Here is an 18,295-nt window from a genome sequence, read left to right as displayed (position 1 = left end):
GGGGGGCACAATGAGGTCTACAGTTATTAATAGAGACAAGAAAATAATACACTGCAAACAGTCATAAACTATCTGCCAAGTATCCTGCATACCAATTTCCAGTTCCCCCAGAAGCCAGAAAGAGCAATTGCAAGGAAAGCTCTGCTCAGCCACTTCAGTCCTGGAATAGAGCATGCTCAATCAATCTGTAGAACTGGCACATAAGCAGTATGGTGGGTACATAAGAGCTATGAGAGGATGGAGCATGCCCATTGCAGATGGAATCTTTGGAGAATGTAATTGCCAAACGCTAACAAATCTCTACCAAACATATGTAAACTCAGATTTTTGCAAAGGCATATAAATTGGCTAGATTCAGCTAAATTTTCACAGAGACAGCAAAAGGCCACCCCGACATCAGGGCAACACCCGGGCCAAATTTAAAGCTGTTGCTCCAAAGCATGGGGATGCTCGAGCTTGTCAATAAAATGGTTGTGAGATTTGTTGTGGTTTTTGGGGGTTTTTTTAGATAGGCAAAGGAACATATTTTCCCTTAACCTCATGTTTGGAAATGGCTGAACTGTTTTAGCTGAAACTTTTAAGGCAACCTTTACTACAGGTGTCACTATCTGCACTGCCTATAATAGTGCGATTTTAGCTTGTGAAAAATCCAACATATACACAATTAAGGCAATCCAAGAAGCCAATATATTTAACTATGGCCAAGAAAATATGATTTTTGCACTTCTCTAGTTCCATCCACCAAAAAGGGCTTTACAGCAGCCCGCTGGAGCAGGTAAGTTTAATTAAACACATAAGAGATGGGGAATCTGAAGAGTTAAATGACTTGCCCAAGACAACAGTCATTGACAGAAATGGAAAGTTTTTTCTTCTGCTATGACCATTATATCATACTCCATCCTTCACTAACTGTCATATAAGAAGTGAGGTTGGGTTGGTTCTTTTTTTAAACTTGTAAGACATTTAGTCCCTTCAAAACACAATAAATATTACTATATTATGATATAAGGAACACATGCACTCATATAGTACAGGTTATGACTGTCATTGAAGAAACCTATAAATTGAGGTTTCTATTCTTTTCCTTTGCTCAGGAAAAAATATTTTAAAATATTCATTAAACTTTCCTGAGAGCTTTGCTTACATAAAGGTTGTAATGCTTAACTTGCATCCTTTAGAGAACCAGGTTCACGTATCCGTTTGCAAATGGACTTTCTGCTTATTTATTTCTATAGATAAATGTTGTGCTTCATCTACTGTTAATTCAGTCTCTGAACATGTAAAATGTATTGTCATTGTAAATTAAATTGTGTGTTTGTTCTGTTACCTGTGTTTTCTCATAAAACTTTGATCGCTGGGATCATTATAAAACAACAGCAACTTCACCAAAGAAGTGATTAAAATATTTGTAGTTTAACAACCAATCACATCCTCTTCTCTCACTGGTGGAAAATTAATTGGTAATAGGCAACAAAGTGTTTTTTTCCCCTTATCAGCAAGTTTTTAAAAATCATATCAATAGACCTTTGTGGGTTTGTTGGTATCATTTATTAGCAAAGACAGTACATTATTTCCTAAATTGTTAAGCAGAGAAAACAAAAGAACTTAATTGGTATATGTTTTCCCAGGTAAACAGGCATAGAAATGAGAACTAAATTATGTAGTTCATTTATAGCTCATAATCTTGATTTCCTGGGGTAAAAATGCGTTTAAAAAGAAACATTGTGATGAAAAGTGATGAAAGATTAACAGTCTGTTACCTCTACTATTGTGTTTCCTATATCAGCTGAAATTGCTTAGATCAAGGATTCTCAATCTATGAGTCATGAGGCCCTGGGCAGGGATGCAAACAAGTTTCATCGCACCTTTTCCTCCCTTGTTTGCGTTTTCATTGAAAAAAACCGTATTTCTCGCCCTTATGGTTACAGACATTACACCTGATATACATTTTTCAGGTGAACCAATGCAATGCTGCCTGCTTTGAACTGCCCTATTCATTTCAATCAAGGTCATGCAGAAGCTACCATTTTGGAGCCATGGGATTTTACATTTTTCCAGTATGTTATGGAATGGAGCATTTTTGGAATGGAATTTGCCATTTTGCTGCAGCCAGGTGTCTGACATTGTGTACGCTATCTCCTTGCCTTCCTGGCTCCTCTTGCACTCCAGTTTTCCTCACAAGGAGCAATTAGACTACAGTGCACGTTACCTCCACTGTTTCATGGAGAAAAGCAGCAGGGTGGTAATACCCACTGTTCTTTTCTTACAATTTTCCTTTCTTTAATGAATCCTTAGTTTTCTCTCTGGCAGTCTCAAACTAAAATATGCACTAGAATGCTTGCCAACTACTGCAGTACTGTGAAGATGTTGTTGCAGTAGCTGGCAAAATATTATAGGCGTGCAGACAGCCATTAGAGGGAATGAGCACTAAATCATTTGGAAAGCAAGTAACCATCTTTGAAAAATTCAAAGAATTTCTTTCATAAACAGAAATTTATGGGTTTACAAAACTCAAAGATTGTTTTATTGTCTGGCAATACTGTAAACATGAAAACACCCCACACATCAGATTTAGTATCTTTGCGTAGCTCCATGAATAGCAAAAGCTGCCAAGCATCATAATTGGAGAAATATTGATTGCACTATGTGCCTTGGATGTTGTTAGTGCTACGTGTGACGTTATTGACATGAACTGTAACCATATAGGAGTACTTGTGGCACCTCAGAGACCAACAAATTTATTTGAGCATAAGCTTTCGTGAGCTACAGCTCACTTCATCGGATGCATGCAGTGGAAAATACAGGAGGGGGATTATGTATACACAGAGAACATGAAACAATGGGTGTTACCATACACACTGTAACGAGAGTGATCAGGAAAGGTGAGCTATTACCAGCAGGAGAGAAAAAAAACCTTTTGTAGTGATAATCAAGATAGGCAGTTGACAAGAACGTGTGAGGAACAGTAGGGGAGAAAAATAAACATGGGGAAATAATTTTACTTTGTGTAATGATACATCCACTCCCAGTCTTTATTCAAGCCTAAATTAATGGTGTCCAGTTTGAAAATTAATTCCAATTCAGCAGTCTCTCGTTGGAGTCTGTTTTGACTTTTTTTGATGTAATATTGCCACTTTTAGGTTTGTAATCGAGTGACCAGAGAGATTGACGTGTTCTCCAACTGGTTTTTGAATGTTATAATTCTTGATGTCTGATTTGTGTCCATTTATTCTTTTACATAGAGACTGTCCTGTTTGGCCAATGTACATGGCAGAGGGGCATTGTTGGCACATGATGGCACACATCACATTGGTAGATGTGCAGGTGAACAAGCCTCTGATAGTGTGGCTGATGTGATTAGGCCCTATGATGGTGTCCCCTGAATAGATATGTGGACACAGTTGGCAATGGGCTTTGTTGCAAGGATAGGTTCCTGGGCTAGTGTTTTTGTTGTGTGGTGTGTGGTTGCTGGTGAGTATTTGCTTCAGGCTGGGGGGCTGTCTGTAAGCAAGGACTGGCCTGTCTCCCAAGATCTGTGAGAGTGATGGGCTGTCCTTCAGGATAGGTTGTAGATCCTTGATGATGCGCTGGAGAGGTTTTAGTTGGGGGCTGAAGGTGACGGCTAGTGGTGTTCTGTTATTTTCTTTGTTGGCCCTGTCCTGTAGTAGGTTATTTCTGGGTACTCTTCTGGCTCTGTCAATCTGTTTCTTCACTTCAGCAGGTGGGTATTGTAGTTGTAAGAACGCTTGATAGAGATCTTGTAGGTGTTTGTCTGAGGGGTTGGAGCAAATGCGCTTGTATCGTAGAGCTTGGCTGCAGACAATGGATCGTGTGGTGTGGTCTGGATGAAAGATGGAGGCATGTAGGTAAGTATAGCAGTCAGTAGGTTTTCGGTATAGAGTGGTGTTTATGTGACCATCGCTTATTAGCATGGTAGTGTCCAGGAAGTGGATCTCTTGTGTGGACTGGTCCAGGCTGAGGTTGATGGTGGAATGGAAATTTTTGAAATCATGGTGGAATTCCTTAAGGGCTTCTTTTCCATGGATCCAGATGATGAAGATGTCATCAGTGTAGCACAAGTAGAGTAGGGGCATTAGGGGACGAGAGCTGAGGAAGCGTTGTTCTAAGTCAGCCATAAAAATGTTGGCATACTGTGGGGCCATGTGCGTACCCATAGCAGTGCCACTGCTTTGAAGGTATATATTGTCCCCAGATGTGAAATAGTTATGGGTGAGGACAAAGTCACAAAGTTCAGCCACCAGGTTTGCTGCGACATTATCGGGGATACTGTTCCTGACAGCTTGTAGTCCATCTTTGTGTGGAATGTTGATGTAGAGGGCTTCTACATCCATAGTGGCTAGGATGGTGTTTTCAGGAAGACCACCGATGGATTGACTCCTCAGGAAGTCAGTGGTGTCTCAAAGATAGCTAGGAGTGCTGGTAGCATAGGGCCTGAAGAGAGAGTCCACATAGCCAGACAATCCTGCTGTTAGGGTGCCAATGCCTGAAATGATGGGGCATCCAGGATTTCCAGGTTTATGCATCTTGGATAGCAGATAGAATACCCCTGCTCGGGGTTCTAGGGGTGTGTCTGTGCGGATTTTCTCTTGTGCTTTTTCAGGGAGTTTCTTGAGCAGATGGTGTAATTTCTTTTGGTAACCCTGAGTGGGATCAGAGGGTAATGGCTTGTAGAATGTGGTGTTGGAGAGTTGCCTAGCAGCCTCCTGTTCATATTCTGACCTATTCATGATGACAACAGCACTTCCTTTGTCAGCCTTTTTGGTTATGATGTCAGAGTTGTTTCTGAGGCTGTGGATGGCATTGTGTTGTGCACGGTTGAGGTTATGGGGCAAGTGGTGCTGCTTTTCCACAATTTCAGCCCATGCACATCAGCGGAACCACTCTATGTAGAAGTCCAGTCTGCTGTTTCGACCTTCAGGAGGAATCCACCCAGAATCCTTCTTTTTGTAGTGTTGGTAGGAAGGTCTCTGTGGCTTAGTATGCTGTTCAGAGGTGTGTTGGAAATATTCCTTGAGTCGGAGACGTCAAAAATAGGATTTGAGGTCACCATTGAACTGTATCATGTTCATGGGGGTGGAGGGGCAGAAGGAGAGGGCCCGAGATAGGACAGATTCTTCTGCTGGGCTAAGAGTATAGCTGGATAGATTAACAATATTGCTGGGTGGGTTAAGGGAACCACTGTTGTGGCCCCTTGTGGCATGTAGTAGTTTAGATAGTTTAGTGTCCTTTTTCTTTTGTACAGAAGCAAAGTGTGTGTTGTAAATGGCTTGTCTAGTTTTTGTAAAGTCCAGCCGCGAGGAAGTTTATGTGGAAGGTTGTTTTTTTATGAGAGTATTGAGTTTTGAGAGCTCATTCTTAATCTTTCCATGTTTGCTGTATAGGATGTTGATCAGGTGGTTCCGCAGTTTCTTTGAGAGCGTGTGGCACAATCTGTCAGCATAGTCTGTTTGGTATGTAGATTGTAATGGATTTTTTACCTTCAATCCTTTTGGTATGATGTCCATCTGTTTGCTTTGGAAAGGAAGATGATGTCTATCTGTATGAGTTTTTTCATGAAGTTGATGGATTTCCACTCCATACGGCTAAATTCAGTGCCTTGCATAATGACAGGTTTCAGAGTAGCATCTGTGTTAGTCTGTATCCGCAAAAAGAAAAGGAGTACTCCCCCTCCCCCATTGTTCCTCACACGTTCTTCTCAACTGCTGGAAATGGCCCACCTTGATTATCACTACAAAAGGTTTTTTTCTCTCCTGCTGGTAATAAATCACCTTACCTGATTACTCTCATTACAGCGTGTATGGTAACACCCATTGTTTCATGTTCTCTGTGTATATAAAATCTCCCTCCTGTATTTTCCACTGCATGCATCTGATGAAGTGAGCTGTAGCTCATGGAAGCTTATGCTCAAATAAATGTGTTAGGCTCTAAGGTGCCACAAGTACTCCTTTTCTTTTTGCAGATACAGACTATCACGGCTGCTACTCTGTAACCGCACAGATCATTGTTGCAAACAGGGTCCTATAGCTGCACCAGGTCTTGTACACAGAAGGTCAAGTGGGGTGTCTGTGGAAAGGTTGTAGTTTGCTGGTTATGACTATGCTATATGTGTGTATCATTTTTGTATTTGAAGCAATGAATATTGGCTATGTACTTATATCTCAAATAAGCTTATAGGAACATCTCTGGGGGTGAGATTTCATCTGTAATCAGTTTCTTAATGTATTAGGCTTAGACTTGCATGTTTTTGTTTTATTTTGCTTGGTAACTTACAGGTTGGGTCACAGAGACCCCCTTGGTACTGCCACCTGATGTGCTGAGACTACCTCTGAGCCCATTTCCCTGCCAGCTTGGGACTTCAGAACCCTGCCTTGTTGAGCCAGATACGCTAGCCTGCTGCAAACACAGACCCAGGTCTGAACCACGTCTCCCAGAGCTGCAGGCTTTAACTGAAAACCACTTAGCCAGTATTCCTGTCTCCAGCATCCAGATACCCAGTTCCCAATGGGATCCAAACCCCAAATACATGTGTTTTACTCTGTATAAAGCTTATACAGGGTAAACTCATAAATTGTCCACCCTCTATAACACTGATAGAGAGATATGCACAGCTGTTTGCTCCCCCAGGTATTCGTCACTAACTCTGGGTTCAACAGTAAGCAACAGTGATTTTATTAAATATAAAAAGTAGGATTTAAGTGGTTCTAAATAATAACAGACAGAACAAAGCAAGTTACCAAGCAAAATAAAACAAAAACAAACAAATCTAAGCCTAATACATTAAGAAATTGATTACAGATGAAATCTCACGCCCAGAGATGTTCCAATAAGCTTCTTTCACAGACTGGACTCCTTCCTAGTCTGGGTCCAGCAATCACTCACGCCCCGTAGTTACTGTCCTTTGTTCCAGTTTCTTTGAGCCAGCTGAAGACAAAATGAAGGGGTTTCCAGGGCCTTTTATATTCTTTTGTGGGCGGAAACCCCTTTGCTCTCCTGGGCAAAATCACAGCAACAAGATGGAGTTTGTAGCCACCTGGACAAGTCACATGTCCACGAATGATTCAACTTTTTGCAGGTTGACACCATTGTTTACAAACATGTTAGTTTGAACGTTCCCAGGAAAGCTCAGATGTGGATTGGCATCTCTCAAAGTCCATCGTCAGTTAAGTGTTTCTTGATTGGGTACTTACTGAGAATAGTCCTTTCTCAAGAAGCTGACCAAATGCTTCACTGAGGCTACTTACACTCAAACACATTGAAAACACATTCACTTAGGTGGAGGCCTGGAAACTATGTAGTCTTCTCTGCATAACTACATGCCAGCCAGATCCTAGAAACAACACACAAGTGCAACAGGACAGAGAGGATGTGTTTAAAGTGATTAGATTAAAAGAAAACTTGCTCTAACACTTCTGAGTTACAGTCTCAGCACAAATGCCAATACAGTAATGTTACTCCATCTACAAGATCTGATAGTTGGAATACTTCAAATAATTTTGTTCCCCTGTTGCACATGCTCTCAGTGGACTGTGAAACAGAATTCAAAACATGTATGAGTCGGAAGGATCCATACTGATCAAATGGTAAAAGTTGTGCAGAAGATAATCTGTAGTTTCATTCAGCTGTACTAAAGAAATACTGGCTTTTCTGAACTTTTCTAAACAGCTCTTTCCAAATATTTGCATCCATATCATGAATTCTCCAACTACCTATCACTGGAGAAAAACGTTGCTTTGACTCTGGCAGCGGAAGATCCTATCATTTTAGGATAGCTATAGATTTAGGAAGACACCACTGCACTGGTTTACAGTTTGTTTATGCTCCAAACCTTTTTATGCTATCATAGGGCTAGAAAAAGTTTTAAGTGAAAGCTTCAATTCTGGAGCACAGTTTTGTGGCAAGAAATGGACTTAATAGTAAATGTCACAGCTGCAAAATACAGCATGTTCTTTATACTTTTTAGCAATTAAGGACCACTTACTCCTTTCTGTATCACAGGAGTTATCATAATGGCTCAAACGTGAGGTCCATCTAGGTCAGTATTCTGTTCTCTGACAGTGGCCAGCATCAATGCTTCAGAAGGTACAAGAACCCTGCAATAGGCAGATGGGGGACAATTCTAATCCCTATTAGCTAGAGATTGTTTTAAACCTGGAAAAATAAAGGTTTAATATCCCTCTCAACATCAGCTACAATTCTGAATATTCTTCTTATCCATATAAATGTTAATCTTTTTAAATCTAGCTAATTCTTGTCCTCAATGACATCCCATGGCAATTAGTCCCTCAAACAAATTATGCCCTGTGTGAAGTTATTTCCTTGTAACCGTTTTGAATTTGACACCTTTTAATTTGTTTAGCATCCCATAGTGTATTGTCAGACTGGGAGAACAAAAGCTCCCTGTTTGCCTTCCCCGCTTCATTATATACTTATATTTAGTTTTTGGCTCCACCGGTAAACAATCCCAATTGCCCGGATGAAAGTTATTTTTCATACTCATCATTTGTGCTGACTTTCTCTGGATCCTCTCTAGTTCTCTAATATCCTGTTTGAAATGGAATGGCCACTACCACACACAGTATTTCAAAAGAGGCTGCAGCCCTGATTGATGTAGTGGCATATTTTCCGTATTCTCTCTCTCATTCCTTATGCATCTTAACATCTTGCTTGCTTTTTTGACAACACCTGCACAGTAAGCAGAGATCATCACTGATCTGTCTAGTCCCTTTCCTGAGTTGGTGGTTCCATTTTACATGTTTCTAAATTAACTAAGAGCAACAGATCAAGAACAAGGCAAATGGCTACTCTGCCTCTTGATTCCACACTTGACATTGCAGAAACTCCTTTGTGGATGTTCCAGACAAACAGCTGCTGTAGGATGACAGCATCTTTGTCCATTTCTTATGTCTTTATTTGCCTCTCTGTGACCCAAAAAGAGAGGGGGCAAGGATTCCAAGTGCAATTTAATGATCAATGATGTCAGTGATAAAGACCTGATCCAATCGCTAGTCAATAACAGAACTCCCTATTGACTTCAGTAAAGGAATAAATGTTTTATTCTATGACCCACTGAATAGTCATCAGCCCCCACTGAGGGCACAGTGGAGTGTCAGCAATCCAAAAAGTACAAGTAAAGAAGGATAAATCTGATCTGCTCACAGATAGGCACAGACATTTCAGGATACAGAAGGGGTGTCTAAATTGTGTGAGTGGGGGCACCTCCTTTTCATCCGTCAGAGAAGGAAATGATCAGGCAGAATCTGGAATAAAATCTCCCCATTGTATTCTCCACTGCATGCATCCGATGACGTGAGCTGTAGCTCATGAAAGCTTGTGCTCAAATAAATTGGTTAGTCTCTAAGGTGCCACAAGTACTCCTTTTCTTTTTGCAGATACAGACTAACACGGCTGCTACTCTGAAACAATTCCAAACAAAATTTCCACTATTCCTCAGGGTGATTAACCCAGGTTAGCCCAGTACTGTTTTTCCCCCCCCTTCTAATTCTCAGTATTTGTTCAATTCCTAAAATAATATAAGCACCCTCTAGTGGCCAACGTGTGCAGAAATCAATCAAAATTAGTTTAGCCTGGTGGTAAAATTACTCTACTTTCAAAGATGATGTTTGGTTTCCCCTCCAGCCAACCCCCACTCTTGAAAGTCCTCCTAACAGCTAGTTAAGCAGTATCCCCATTTTACAGATGGAGAAAACCAAGTGAGGAACTAACTAACCAAGGTCAAACAGCAATGATAACTCAGGAGTTGCCTATTCCGACCACACCTATGTCACAGACTTGGAAGGCAATAGGAGCCATAATTTGATTAAAAATAACTTCAATCAATAGATAGTAGAAATAAGAATAAATGTTCATAACATGGACATTCTTTATTACCCAAATATATTGTTCATTTAACAACTTTTTAGAAAGCAAAGTGTAATGCACACTGTATTAACCATTACAACGTGGCCCATTTCCCCACACTTCTATGCACGTGATTCTCAAGATGTTTATATGACCTTCAGCATCAAGAAAATGCTACTTGCATCAATTTTAAATGCTACATGTTAATTTTCTAATGTTTTTGTGAATACACAGAGGCAGTTTGTTCAAATGCTAACACATTTTATATGTCTATCAAAAGAAAGGCACTTCATGCAATATAAAGCTGTACATGGATGCTTTTAGCCCTGTCATTTTCTATCTCTTTGTTGTACTGCCTGGCATTTTCCATCAGGGCAGTTCATATGACTTCTTACTCCTTATGTGAAGGGCAAAACAAAAATCCCACACAAAAGGTTGATCAGACCCAGTTCAGCTGAACATAAACTAGATCAAAAGGAAAATTCAGTCAAACATGATAAAAAGAATTAGGACAATATTAGCTACTTAAAGAGTAAATTTAAAACAGATATTGATCTTATATACACTAAAATTTTTTGGTTAAAATTCCCACTGTTGTGGTCATTGGTGGATTTTCACCTGTGATGGCCCTTACGTAAGGTGCCAGTGGCCTCTTACTTCTTCCAGCTAGATGACTCTTAGGTGTTATTTTAAACATGTTTCAGGATGACAGATTTTTTAATATGTAATTGGAACTTATCACTCCTCTTGGGGTTGGAAGGCAAAGGAAAAATAAACTCACAGGTAGTGCACTCAGTGCCATATAACATAGGAAAATACTCCAAAAATTAAAGTATACAATTACCACTGTTTAGAAATAGAATAAAATTACATCACGTAAAGCAACATCTAGATCAGTGATAATCAGACCTCAGTGGTTCAGAAGCCAAATAAGCAATCAATATTACCCATAAGAACCACAGTAGTGTGAATTCATTGTTTAACTTACTATATATTTCTCACAGCAAAATGACTGACCAAGTATTATTTTCAACTACAGTTGATTAATAACATAGTCAAAGCATCCTGATTGGTTAATAATCATACAGTTTTAATATGATAGAATCATAGAACTGGAAAGGACCTTGAGAGGTCATCTAGTCCAGTCCCCTGCACTCAAGGCAGGACTAAGTATTATCTAGACCATCCCTGACAAGTGTTTGCCTAACCGGCTCTTAAAAATCCCCAGTGATGGAGATTCCACCACCTCCACAGGCAATTTATTCCAGTGCTTAACTACTCTGACAGTTAGGAAGTTTTTCCTAATGTCCAACCTAAACCGTACTTGCTGCAAATTAAGCCCATTGCTTCTTGTCCTATCCTTAGAGGTTAAGAACAATTTTTCTTCCTCCTCCTTGTAACAACCTTTTACGTACCTGAAAACTGTTATCATGTCCCCTCTCAGTCGTCTCTTCTCCAGACTAAACAAACCCAATTTTTTCAATCTTCCCTCACAGGTCATGTTTTCTAGACCTTCTATCATTTTTGTTGCTCTTCTGTGGACTTTCTCCAATTTGTCCACATCTTTACTGAAATGTGGCACTCAGAACTAGACACAATACTCCAGTTGAGGTCTAATCAGCATTGAGTAGGGAGGAAGAATTACTTCTCGTGTCTTGCTTACAAACACTCCTGCTAATACATCCCAGAATGTTCGCTTCTTTTTGCAACAGCGTTACACTGTTGACTCATGTTTAGCTTGTGATCCACTCTGCCCTCAGATCCCTTTCCACAGTACTCCTTCCTAGGCAGTCATTTCCCATTTTATACGTGTATAACTGATTGTTCCTTCCTAAGTGGAGTACTTCGCATTTATCCTTATTGACATTTCATCCTATTTACTTCAGACCATTTCTCCAGTTTGTCTAGATCATTTTTAATTTTAATCCTATCCTCCAAAGCACTTGCAACCCCTCCCAGCTTGGTATCACCTGCAAACTTTTTGGCCCAAGGGCCACATCTGGGTGGAGAAATTGCATGCAGGGCCATGAATGTAAGGCTGGGGCAGGAACTGGGGTGCGGGAAGGAGTGCAGGGTGTGGGTAGGGTGTGTGCAAGGGGGCTCAGGGTAGGGCGTTGAGGTGCAGGAGGGGGCTCGGGGAGGGGTGCAGGAGGGGTGTGAGGTGCAGTAGAGGGCTCAGGGTAGGGGGTTGAGGTGCAGGAGGTGTTTGGGGTGTGGGCTCCAGCCCCGCACCGCTTACTTGGAGCGGCTCTGGGGTGGCAGCGGCGCGCACTGGGACCAGGGCAGGCTCCCTATTTGCCTTCCCTGGCCCCACACTGCTCCTGAAAGTGGCTGGCACCACGTCCCTGTGGCCCCTGGGGGAGTGGGAACAGAGGGCTCCGCACGCTGCCCTTGCCTGTGGGTACCTCCCTCTAAATTCCCATTGGCTGCGGTTCCTCATTCCTGGCCAATAGGAGCTGCGGGGTGTGGTGTCTCCAGGCAAGGGCAGCTTGCAGAGCCCTCTGCGCCCCCCCACCCCCACCCCCACCCCATGGCTGCAGGGACATGGTGCCAGCTGCTTTTGGGAGCGGTGCTGGGCCTGTGGCGCCACAGGGGTGGCAATCCCGCGGGCTGGATCCAAAGCCTTGATGGGCCGGATCTGGCTGGCGGGCCGCAGTTTGCCTACCCCTGCTCTATGCCATTATCTAAATCATTGAAGAAGATATTGAACAGAACCGGACTCAATGCTGCAAAGACCTGCAGGAGATACATTAAAGAGCCACTTGTGGCTCATGAGCCTCAGTCTGAGTATCACTGATCTACATGTTGCACATGCTGCACTATTGGTAGCAACGAATTATTCCCATCCAGGGTATGGTTTGAAATTCCAAGATAATTCAGTAAGACTCTGGAAAAGGTAGCAGCTTCACTTACCAAGAGTGAAAGTACAAAAAGTGGAGATTTGGTGCCATGGTATTCTTTCCCTGTATAACAGCAAGAAGCAGGTACCAACAAGGTATGAAAATACAGGATAAAACTTGATACAACAGGTTGAGAAAGCAGAAGTAGGAGCCTGATATACATATTTACTACTTCACTAGTATGTGATGAGTTTAAGGGGAGTGGAACTAGAAGAGAGAAATTACATTAGCTATAGTTTTCAGAGTAGCAGCCGTGTTAGTCTGTATCCGCAAAAAGAACAGGAGTACTTGTGGCACCTTAGAGACTAACAGATTTATTAGAGCATACGCTTTTGTGGGCTACAGCCCACTTCATCAGATGCATAGAATGGAACATATAGCAAGAAGATATATATATATATATATACACACATACATACATACATATACATATACATATACACACACACACACACACACACACACACAGATAAGTTGGAAGTTGCCATACAAATTGTGAGAGGTTAATTAGTTAAGATGAGCTATTATCAGCAGGAGAAAAACAAACTTTTGTAGTGATAATCAAGATGGCCCATTTAGACAGTTGACAAGAAGGTGTGAGGATACTTAACATGAGGAAATAGATTCAATATGTGTAATGACCTATAGTAGATCTCAAGTTAAAACATGAACAGAAAATATTTGCTAATTATAATTCCCATTGCAAACAGTTTGGGTTTTCATCATACTGTCTGATAAGTAGGATTGTTAAATGATCAAATATGACGTTAAGGAATAAGATTTCCACAGCAACAGAATATTTGCAAACATTTTGTAGAACAGCAAAGGAATGCTAGCGTTCCTGTAATTTACCAAAAGTCTCAATGGCATTTTATTTGAATAATTTATTGTGTATTTTATTTGTGCTTTGAAATTTATGTGTATTCTGCAAAATGTCAGTAAGGCAACAAAAGAAACAGGCTTAGATGTTCAGTTTTGATTAAAAAAACAAAACAAAACAACAACAACAACACACCTCTGTAAGAACCTTATTGAGTGGGTGATATGCAGGGGCCTGAATGTTCTGGCAGCAGAAATTCCTTGCTTTAATGGGCCACACTGGGTTGAAGATGAACTCAGTGTAACTAGAGGACTCAAGCTTCACTGAGAAGGAGCTTCTGCTCTAAATCATCTACTATCACTATAATAAGGAAGGGTCTTTTAATTAAGGAGTTTATAGTATAGTTTCCTATTTTCATAGGTTTATAATTTGCCCATACAAATTTGCTCTCAGATTAGACTAGATTTGCTGATTTAGAACAATTTTAAGAATTCTGGCATATTCCATTTACATAGTGCTTTTAAACAATCTAAAGCAATCAAATATCTTAATGAAGGTGTCATTTTGCTGATGCACTCTTAACAGTTGCTCACAATGGGCCAGATTATGATTCCCCCCTTTATGGTCCACTGATGAGCAGTCACTCACCGAAGTAGTAACATTACCTGGTAGTCCCATCAATTAACTGCTCACCCACAGATGTAGAGGGGTCATGATCTGGCCCTGTATCATCGTCATACAGCATTTCAATTGTTTTGCAAAACAGATTTACTGTTTCTTTTTATGTGCAGTTAGCATCAAAGCTCAGAAGTATATTGAGGCTGTAGGTCAAAAACCTTCCACGTTCATACCTGTAACGTCCCATGTCTCGCTTTGTGCAATAAAATGTTTTATTTTAAAAAGTGAGCAGTTAACCTCGACTTTTCACAGTAAACTGCAGGAGCCAGTTGCTTTTGTGTTAGGATAATGCCCATTTTATAGTTCATGGTCAGTTTCCACATCTAGCCTTCATTTAGCAAATCCTGACCAGTAATTATTTTCCCACATAGAGATTGTGATCAAAGTCACAATTTAATAAAGACAATTAAGACAAGCAGGTTCTTCAGTAATCATCTAGGAGGGAAAGAAGAAGTCTGTTGCTCAACCCATTTGCAAAAAGGTATTTCTACTGGTATTTCCAGTTTTATGAAAAAAACTCAACAAAAAGCTAAGCTACTGAGTATCCATTCATAGTTACAAACAAAGGATAGAAAAATGAAGTTTCCACTGCAATATAGTAACAAACATGCCACAGGTTGATTGATAAAAGATCAAATCAGCAGGTTTTATGTATGCTTTCTGGACTCTTTCCCACTGGGCATGAAATCTCCTCTGACCTCTGCACCCTTACCCACATTGTACCTAGCATATTTCAAAGCATGAAGGGGAAAAAAGCAAAAATAAACCACCACTGGAAGACATGATGATAGCAAAGAATACATGTAACTGGGAATTATGAGCATCCTAAAAAGGTGAGACAAAAAAAGTCAGTCATTTTCCCCCCTTTTTGTACTCTGCAACTACTAGAAACAAATGTCAACAGACTGTACCCACAGCAATGAACAGTTCAACTTCTAACTTTTCAACACAGAGAAAGTTAAGCTAGTTTCCTCTGCATTTTAAGGTATTTGCACACTTTACTTTTGTAGCAATAGTGCTAATAGGGGATGGAAGCATTTCCTGTTAGTGATCTGCAGAATTAAGGGTACCCTTAAACCAAATAGCCCAACTATAAGTATTGGGGAATATCAGAGCTGGCAAAGACATAAGAGGAAAGAAGAAGATTCCTAGGCAACTTGTTCTCAGTGTAAGAGAAAGTTAACTGGGAACAACTTGACTAGATGTAAGGGGCCCGATTCTGAGCTCATTTACACAGATTTTATATGGGTACACTCCTGTGGGGGGAAATCAGTCCAGGTTTACACCAGGATGTGGAAGAGCAGAACCCGGTCCCTTAGGTACTCTTTGCTAACTTACTTAAATATTATGGCATGCAATCTCATCACAAAGTTGCCTTTTCACTCCAAACAAGGTATAATCCAGTTGGCTTTGGTGTTAGTTACGGAGAAAAGAAAGTTACTCCGTTTTTTTGGATTTCAGGCCATTGAATTTCCTATGAAACCTATTTAATGTCCCAGTCCTCTCCTCCTCCGGGCTAACGCTCTAGAGTCCAGTCCTCTCTTTCGAGAGGTGCCTCCATTTCCAGCAACAGGTCAGTCCAGACACTCAGGCCGCAGACTTCGAAGTCTCCATCCTGGGTCTTCAGGTTTTTCAGAGAAGCCAGGGCAGCCTCTCGGAGCGGGGCAGGTCCCCTCATGAAGCAGCTGAAGCGCTCGCGCAGCTCTTCCCAGGAGAGCTCGTCCTCACCGGGGCAGCGGCTGCTGGCCCACTGGCCGCGCAGGGGATCGTAGCGCAGGCGGCTGCCCCAGCTGGTAAGGAGATGCAAGTAAGGGGTGCCCAGCTGGGGGTATCGGGCAGAAAGGGCAAGCAGGAGGGAGCCCGGCAGGAGGCGGCAGAAGTCGGAGAGCCGGCCTGGGTCCCCGAGCAGCCAGGAGAGCACCGCCGCAGCCGGCCTGGCCCCCTCTCTGCCAGCGTCGTCCCCGGCCTGCTCCAGCAGCAGCGCCGCAAGCACCCGGTAGATCCTAGGCCCGGGCAGCTGCTCCAGGACACCCGCCGGCCCCTGCTCCTCCTCGTCTTCCTGCAGCCGGGACAGCAGCAGCTGGGCTTCGGTCCGCAGCTGCGGCTCCCACTCCCCAGGGCGCGTCGGGGCGGAGCTGGGAGGCGGCAGCAGCTGGACTGCGGCCCTGCGCCGGGCCAGGAGGCCGAGGCTGCAGGGCCCCGGGGTAGCCTGGCCGCTGGGCGGCAGCAGCAAGCTCCGCAGGAGGCGATGGCAGGCGGCGGGCGGCAGCGCCCGGTTGCCCAGCAGCGCTAGGCCCAGCAGCTCCGGGCAGCGCCCCAGGTGTCCGAAGCCTAGCGGCGGCCCCTGCTGCCCTCGGCGGAGCCGCTGCCCCAGGGCGGCCCGGAGCCGGGGCTGGGCGCGGAAGCGGCCGTGCAGGTGCTGGAAGTAGCGGCCCCACTGCAGGGCTCTGTCCAGGGTTGGCGGGTCCCAGTCCCGGACCTGCCCCGAGCGGGACACGGCCAGGAGCCCGGGCAGCTGCTCCACCTGCCACAAAAGCGTCTCCATGGCGACGGCTCGCCCGGACCCTTGGCGCTTCCCGCCGCAAGTTTGAGCAGCGGCTCTACCTTCCGCCTGTGAGGTAGCCCAATGGGAACCCGCTTGAGGTGAGCTCTGCAATCCCATTGGCTGATAGTGATGTCAGTCCCCTGCCAATTGACTTCCGCTAGATCGCTGGGGAAGGCCTCGGCAGTCAGGGAGTGTTGTTTGATCCGGCTGGGTCAAAGCTAGGCAGAGCGGCGAGAGTGTCGCAGGCCGAGGTGACTGCTTCGGCCTATAGTGCCTGTGTGCAGCGCTGCTCGGAGCACCCATCTCGCTAGCCAGCCTGCAGTCACACCCCCGCTTGCAGTACAGACCAGCCCTTCTCAGGCACCTTCCAACAGCCCTGCTATAAAGTGACCTGTAGTTAGAGGGACAGCTCCCTTTAACCACAGTGCAACTGCTGTGACTGCAACACCAAAATAAAATATGACCACACCGCTGAAGTACAATATACAATAATCCCCACAATTACACCAGGAGTCTAACACTAACTTTGACATATATAGATTTTACTCCGCAGCGTTTGAACCCACAGTCTTCACATCCACAGCTACACAGTGATTCCAGCTCTAGTGGTTAGCTCTGTAGCATTTGTTTAAGTCCCTATTTGCTATAATCCTGTGATTAAGTGTGGCTCAGCTTTCATTTTAAAAAAGTTTCTAGCTCTTACAGTTGTGGAGAAAAATGTTGAAAATGTCATCAGAATCACTCTAAAGACTCAAAAAACAATAAGTAATAATCCCCAAATTGTTTTTAAATTATGATGAGGTTTACACAATCATGATTTTGGGCAGGCTGATTCATGATTGAGGGTTATCAATACTTATCAGAGACTTCTCCTTTTCACCTATAGGAATAAATAGAGAAATGGCACTCACACTCATGCTGCTACCCACTATGTCTCTCCAGGGTTGGGCTGGACCACAATACACACATTGCAAGTGGGTTCCACGACTATCTGTGATACTGCAGTGGAATGCCAGGCATCAGGTTGGTTTCTATTCCTGGTTCTGGTACCAGATTGTGGTCTAGTGGTTACAATCAGCATATCCAAATGTAGCAATTCTCCCATTTGGGTCATCTGCGGGGACAGAGCCCTCACCCTTAGTATAAAAGCATAAGCCTCTAGTACTTGAGCTGAAGAGCCAGATGTATTAGCATGCAAGCAGCAGCTGTCATAAATGTTTATATAGGTAGTTCACAAACTTTTGTAGTGGTGACCCCTTTCACATAGCAAGCCTCTGAGTGTGACACCCCCTTATAAATTAAAAACACTTTTTAGTATATTTAACACCATTATAAATGCTGGATGCAAAGTGGGATTTGAGGTGGAGGCTGACAGCTCATGACCCCCCATGTAATAACCTCATGACCCCTTGAGGGGTCCCAACCCCCAATTTGAGAATTTCTGGTCTATATGTTGTCTAGCCAGTAGAGGAT

The 18,295-nt window shown here is 42.9% G+C and overlaps 2 protein-coding genes across 4 annotated transcripts in view; one reads left to right on the top strand and one right to left on the bottom strand.

Moving 5' to 3' along the window:
• GAS2 (growth arrest specific 2) overlaps window positions 1-18,295 on the top strand; it is a 194,899-nt gene that overhangs the window by 21,947 nt on the left and 154,657 nt on the right. Inside the window, exons 1-2 of one of the 3 annotated variants that reach the window (XM_074955180.1) lie at window positions 15,810-16,070; window positions 17,765-17,845. The exons of 1 other annotated variant lie outside the window; for it this stretch is intronic. The gene's annotated coding sequence lies outside the window, so the exon portion shown is untranslated. Of the gene's footprint in view, window positions 1-15,809; window positions 16,071-16,705; window positions 16,921-17,764; window positions 17,846-18,295 lie in introns of those variants that run through there. One more of the 3 variants, XM_074955178.1, reaches the window with a different exon arrangement.
• On the bottom strand, window positions 13,330-17,159 carry FANCF (FA complementation group F). The gene has a single exon (XM_074955175.1). The coding sequence runs from the start codon at window positions 16,937-16,939 to the stop codon at window positions 15,794-15,796; it is 1,146 nt and encodes a 381-aa protein (XP_074811276.1). The 5' UTR covers window positions 16,940-17,159; the 3' UTR covers window positions 13,330-15,793.

Source organism: Natator depressus, chromosome 6 (assembly GCF_965152275.1).
Source record: "Natator depressus isolate rNatDep1 chromosome 6, rNatDep2.hap1, whole genome shotgun sequence".
In the NCBI taxonomy this organism is placed as follows: Eukaryota; Metazoa; Chordata; order Testudines; family Cheloniidae; genus Natator; species Natator depressus.
Note: the sequence above shows the minus strand (reverse complement) of the source record. Positions and strands in the feature narration are given on the sequence as shown.

Bases quoted from the DNA above. Each gene is read 5' to 3' on its own strand.
- FANCF (XM_074955175.1), bottom strand. From the start codon at position 16,939: ATGGGATTGCAGAGCTCACCTCAAGCGGGTTCCCATTGGGCTACCTCA.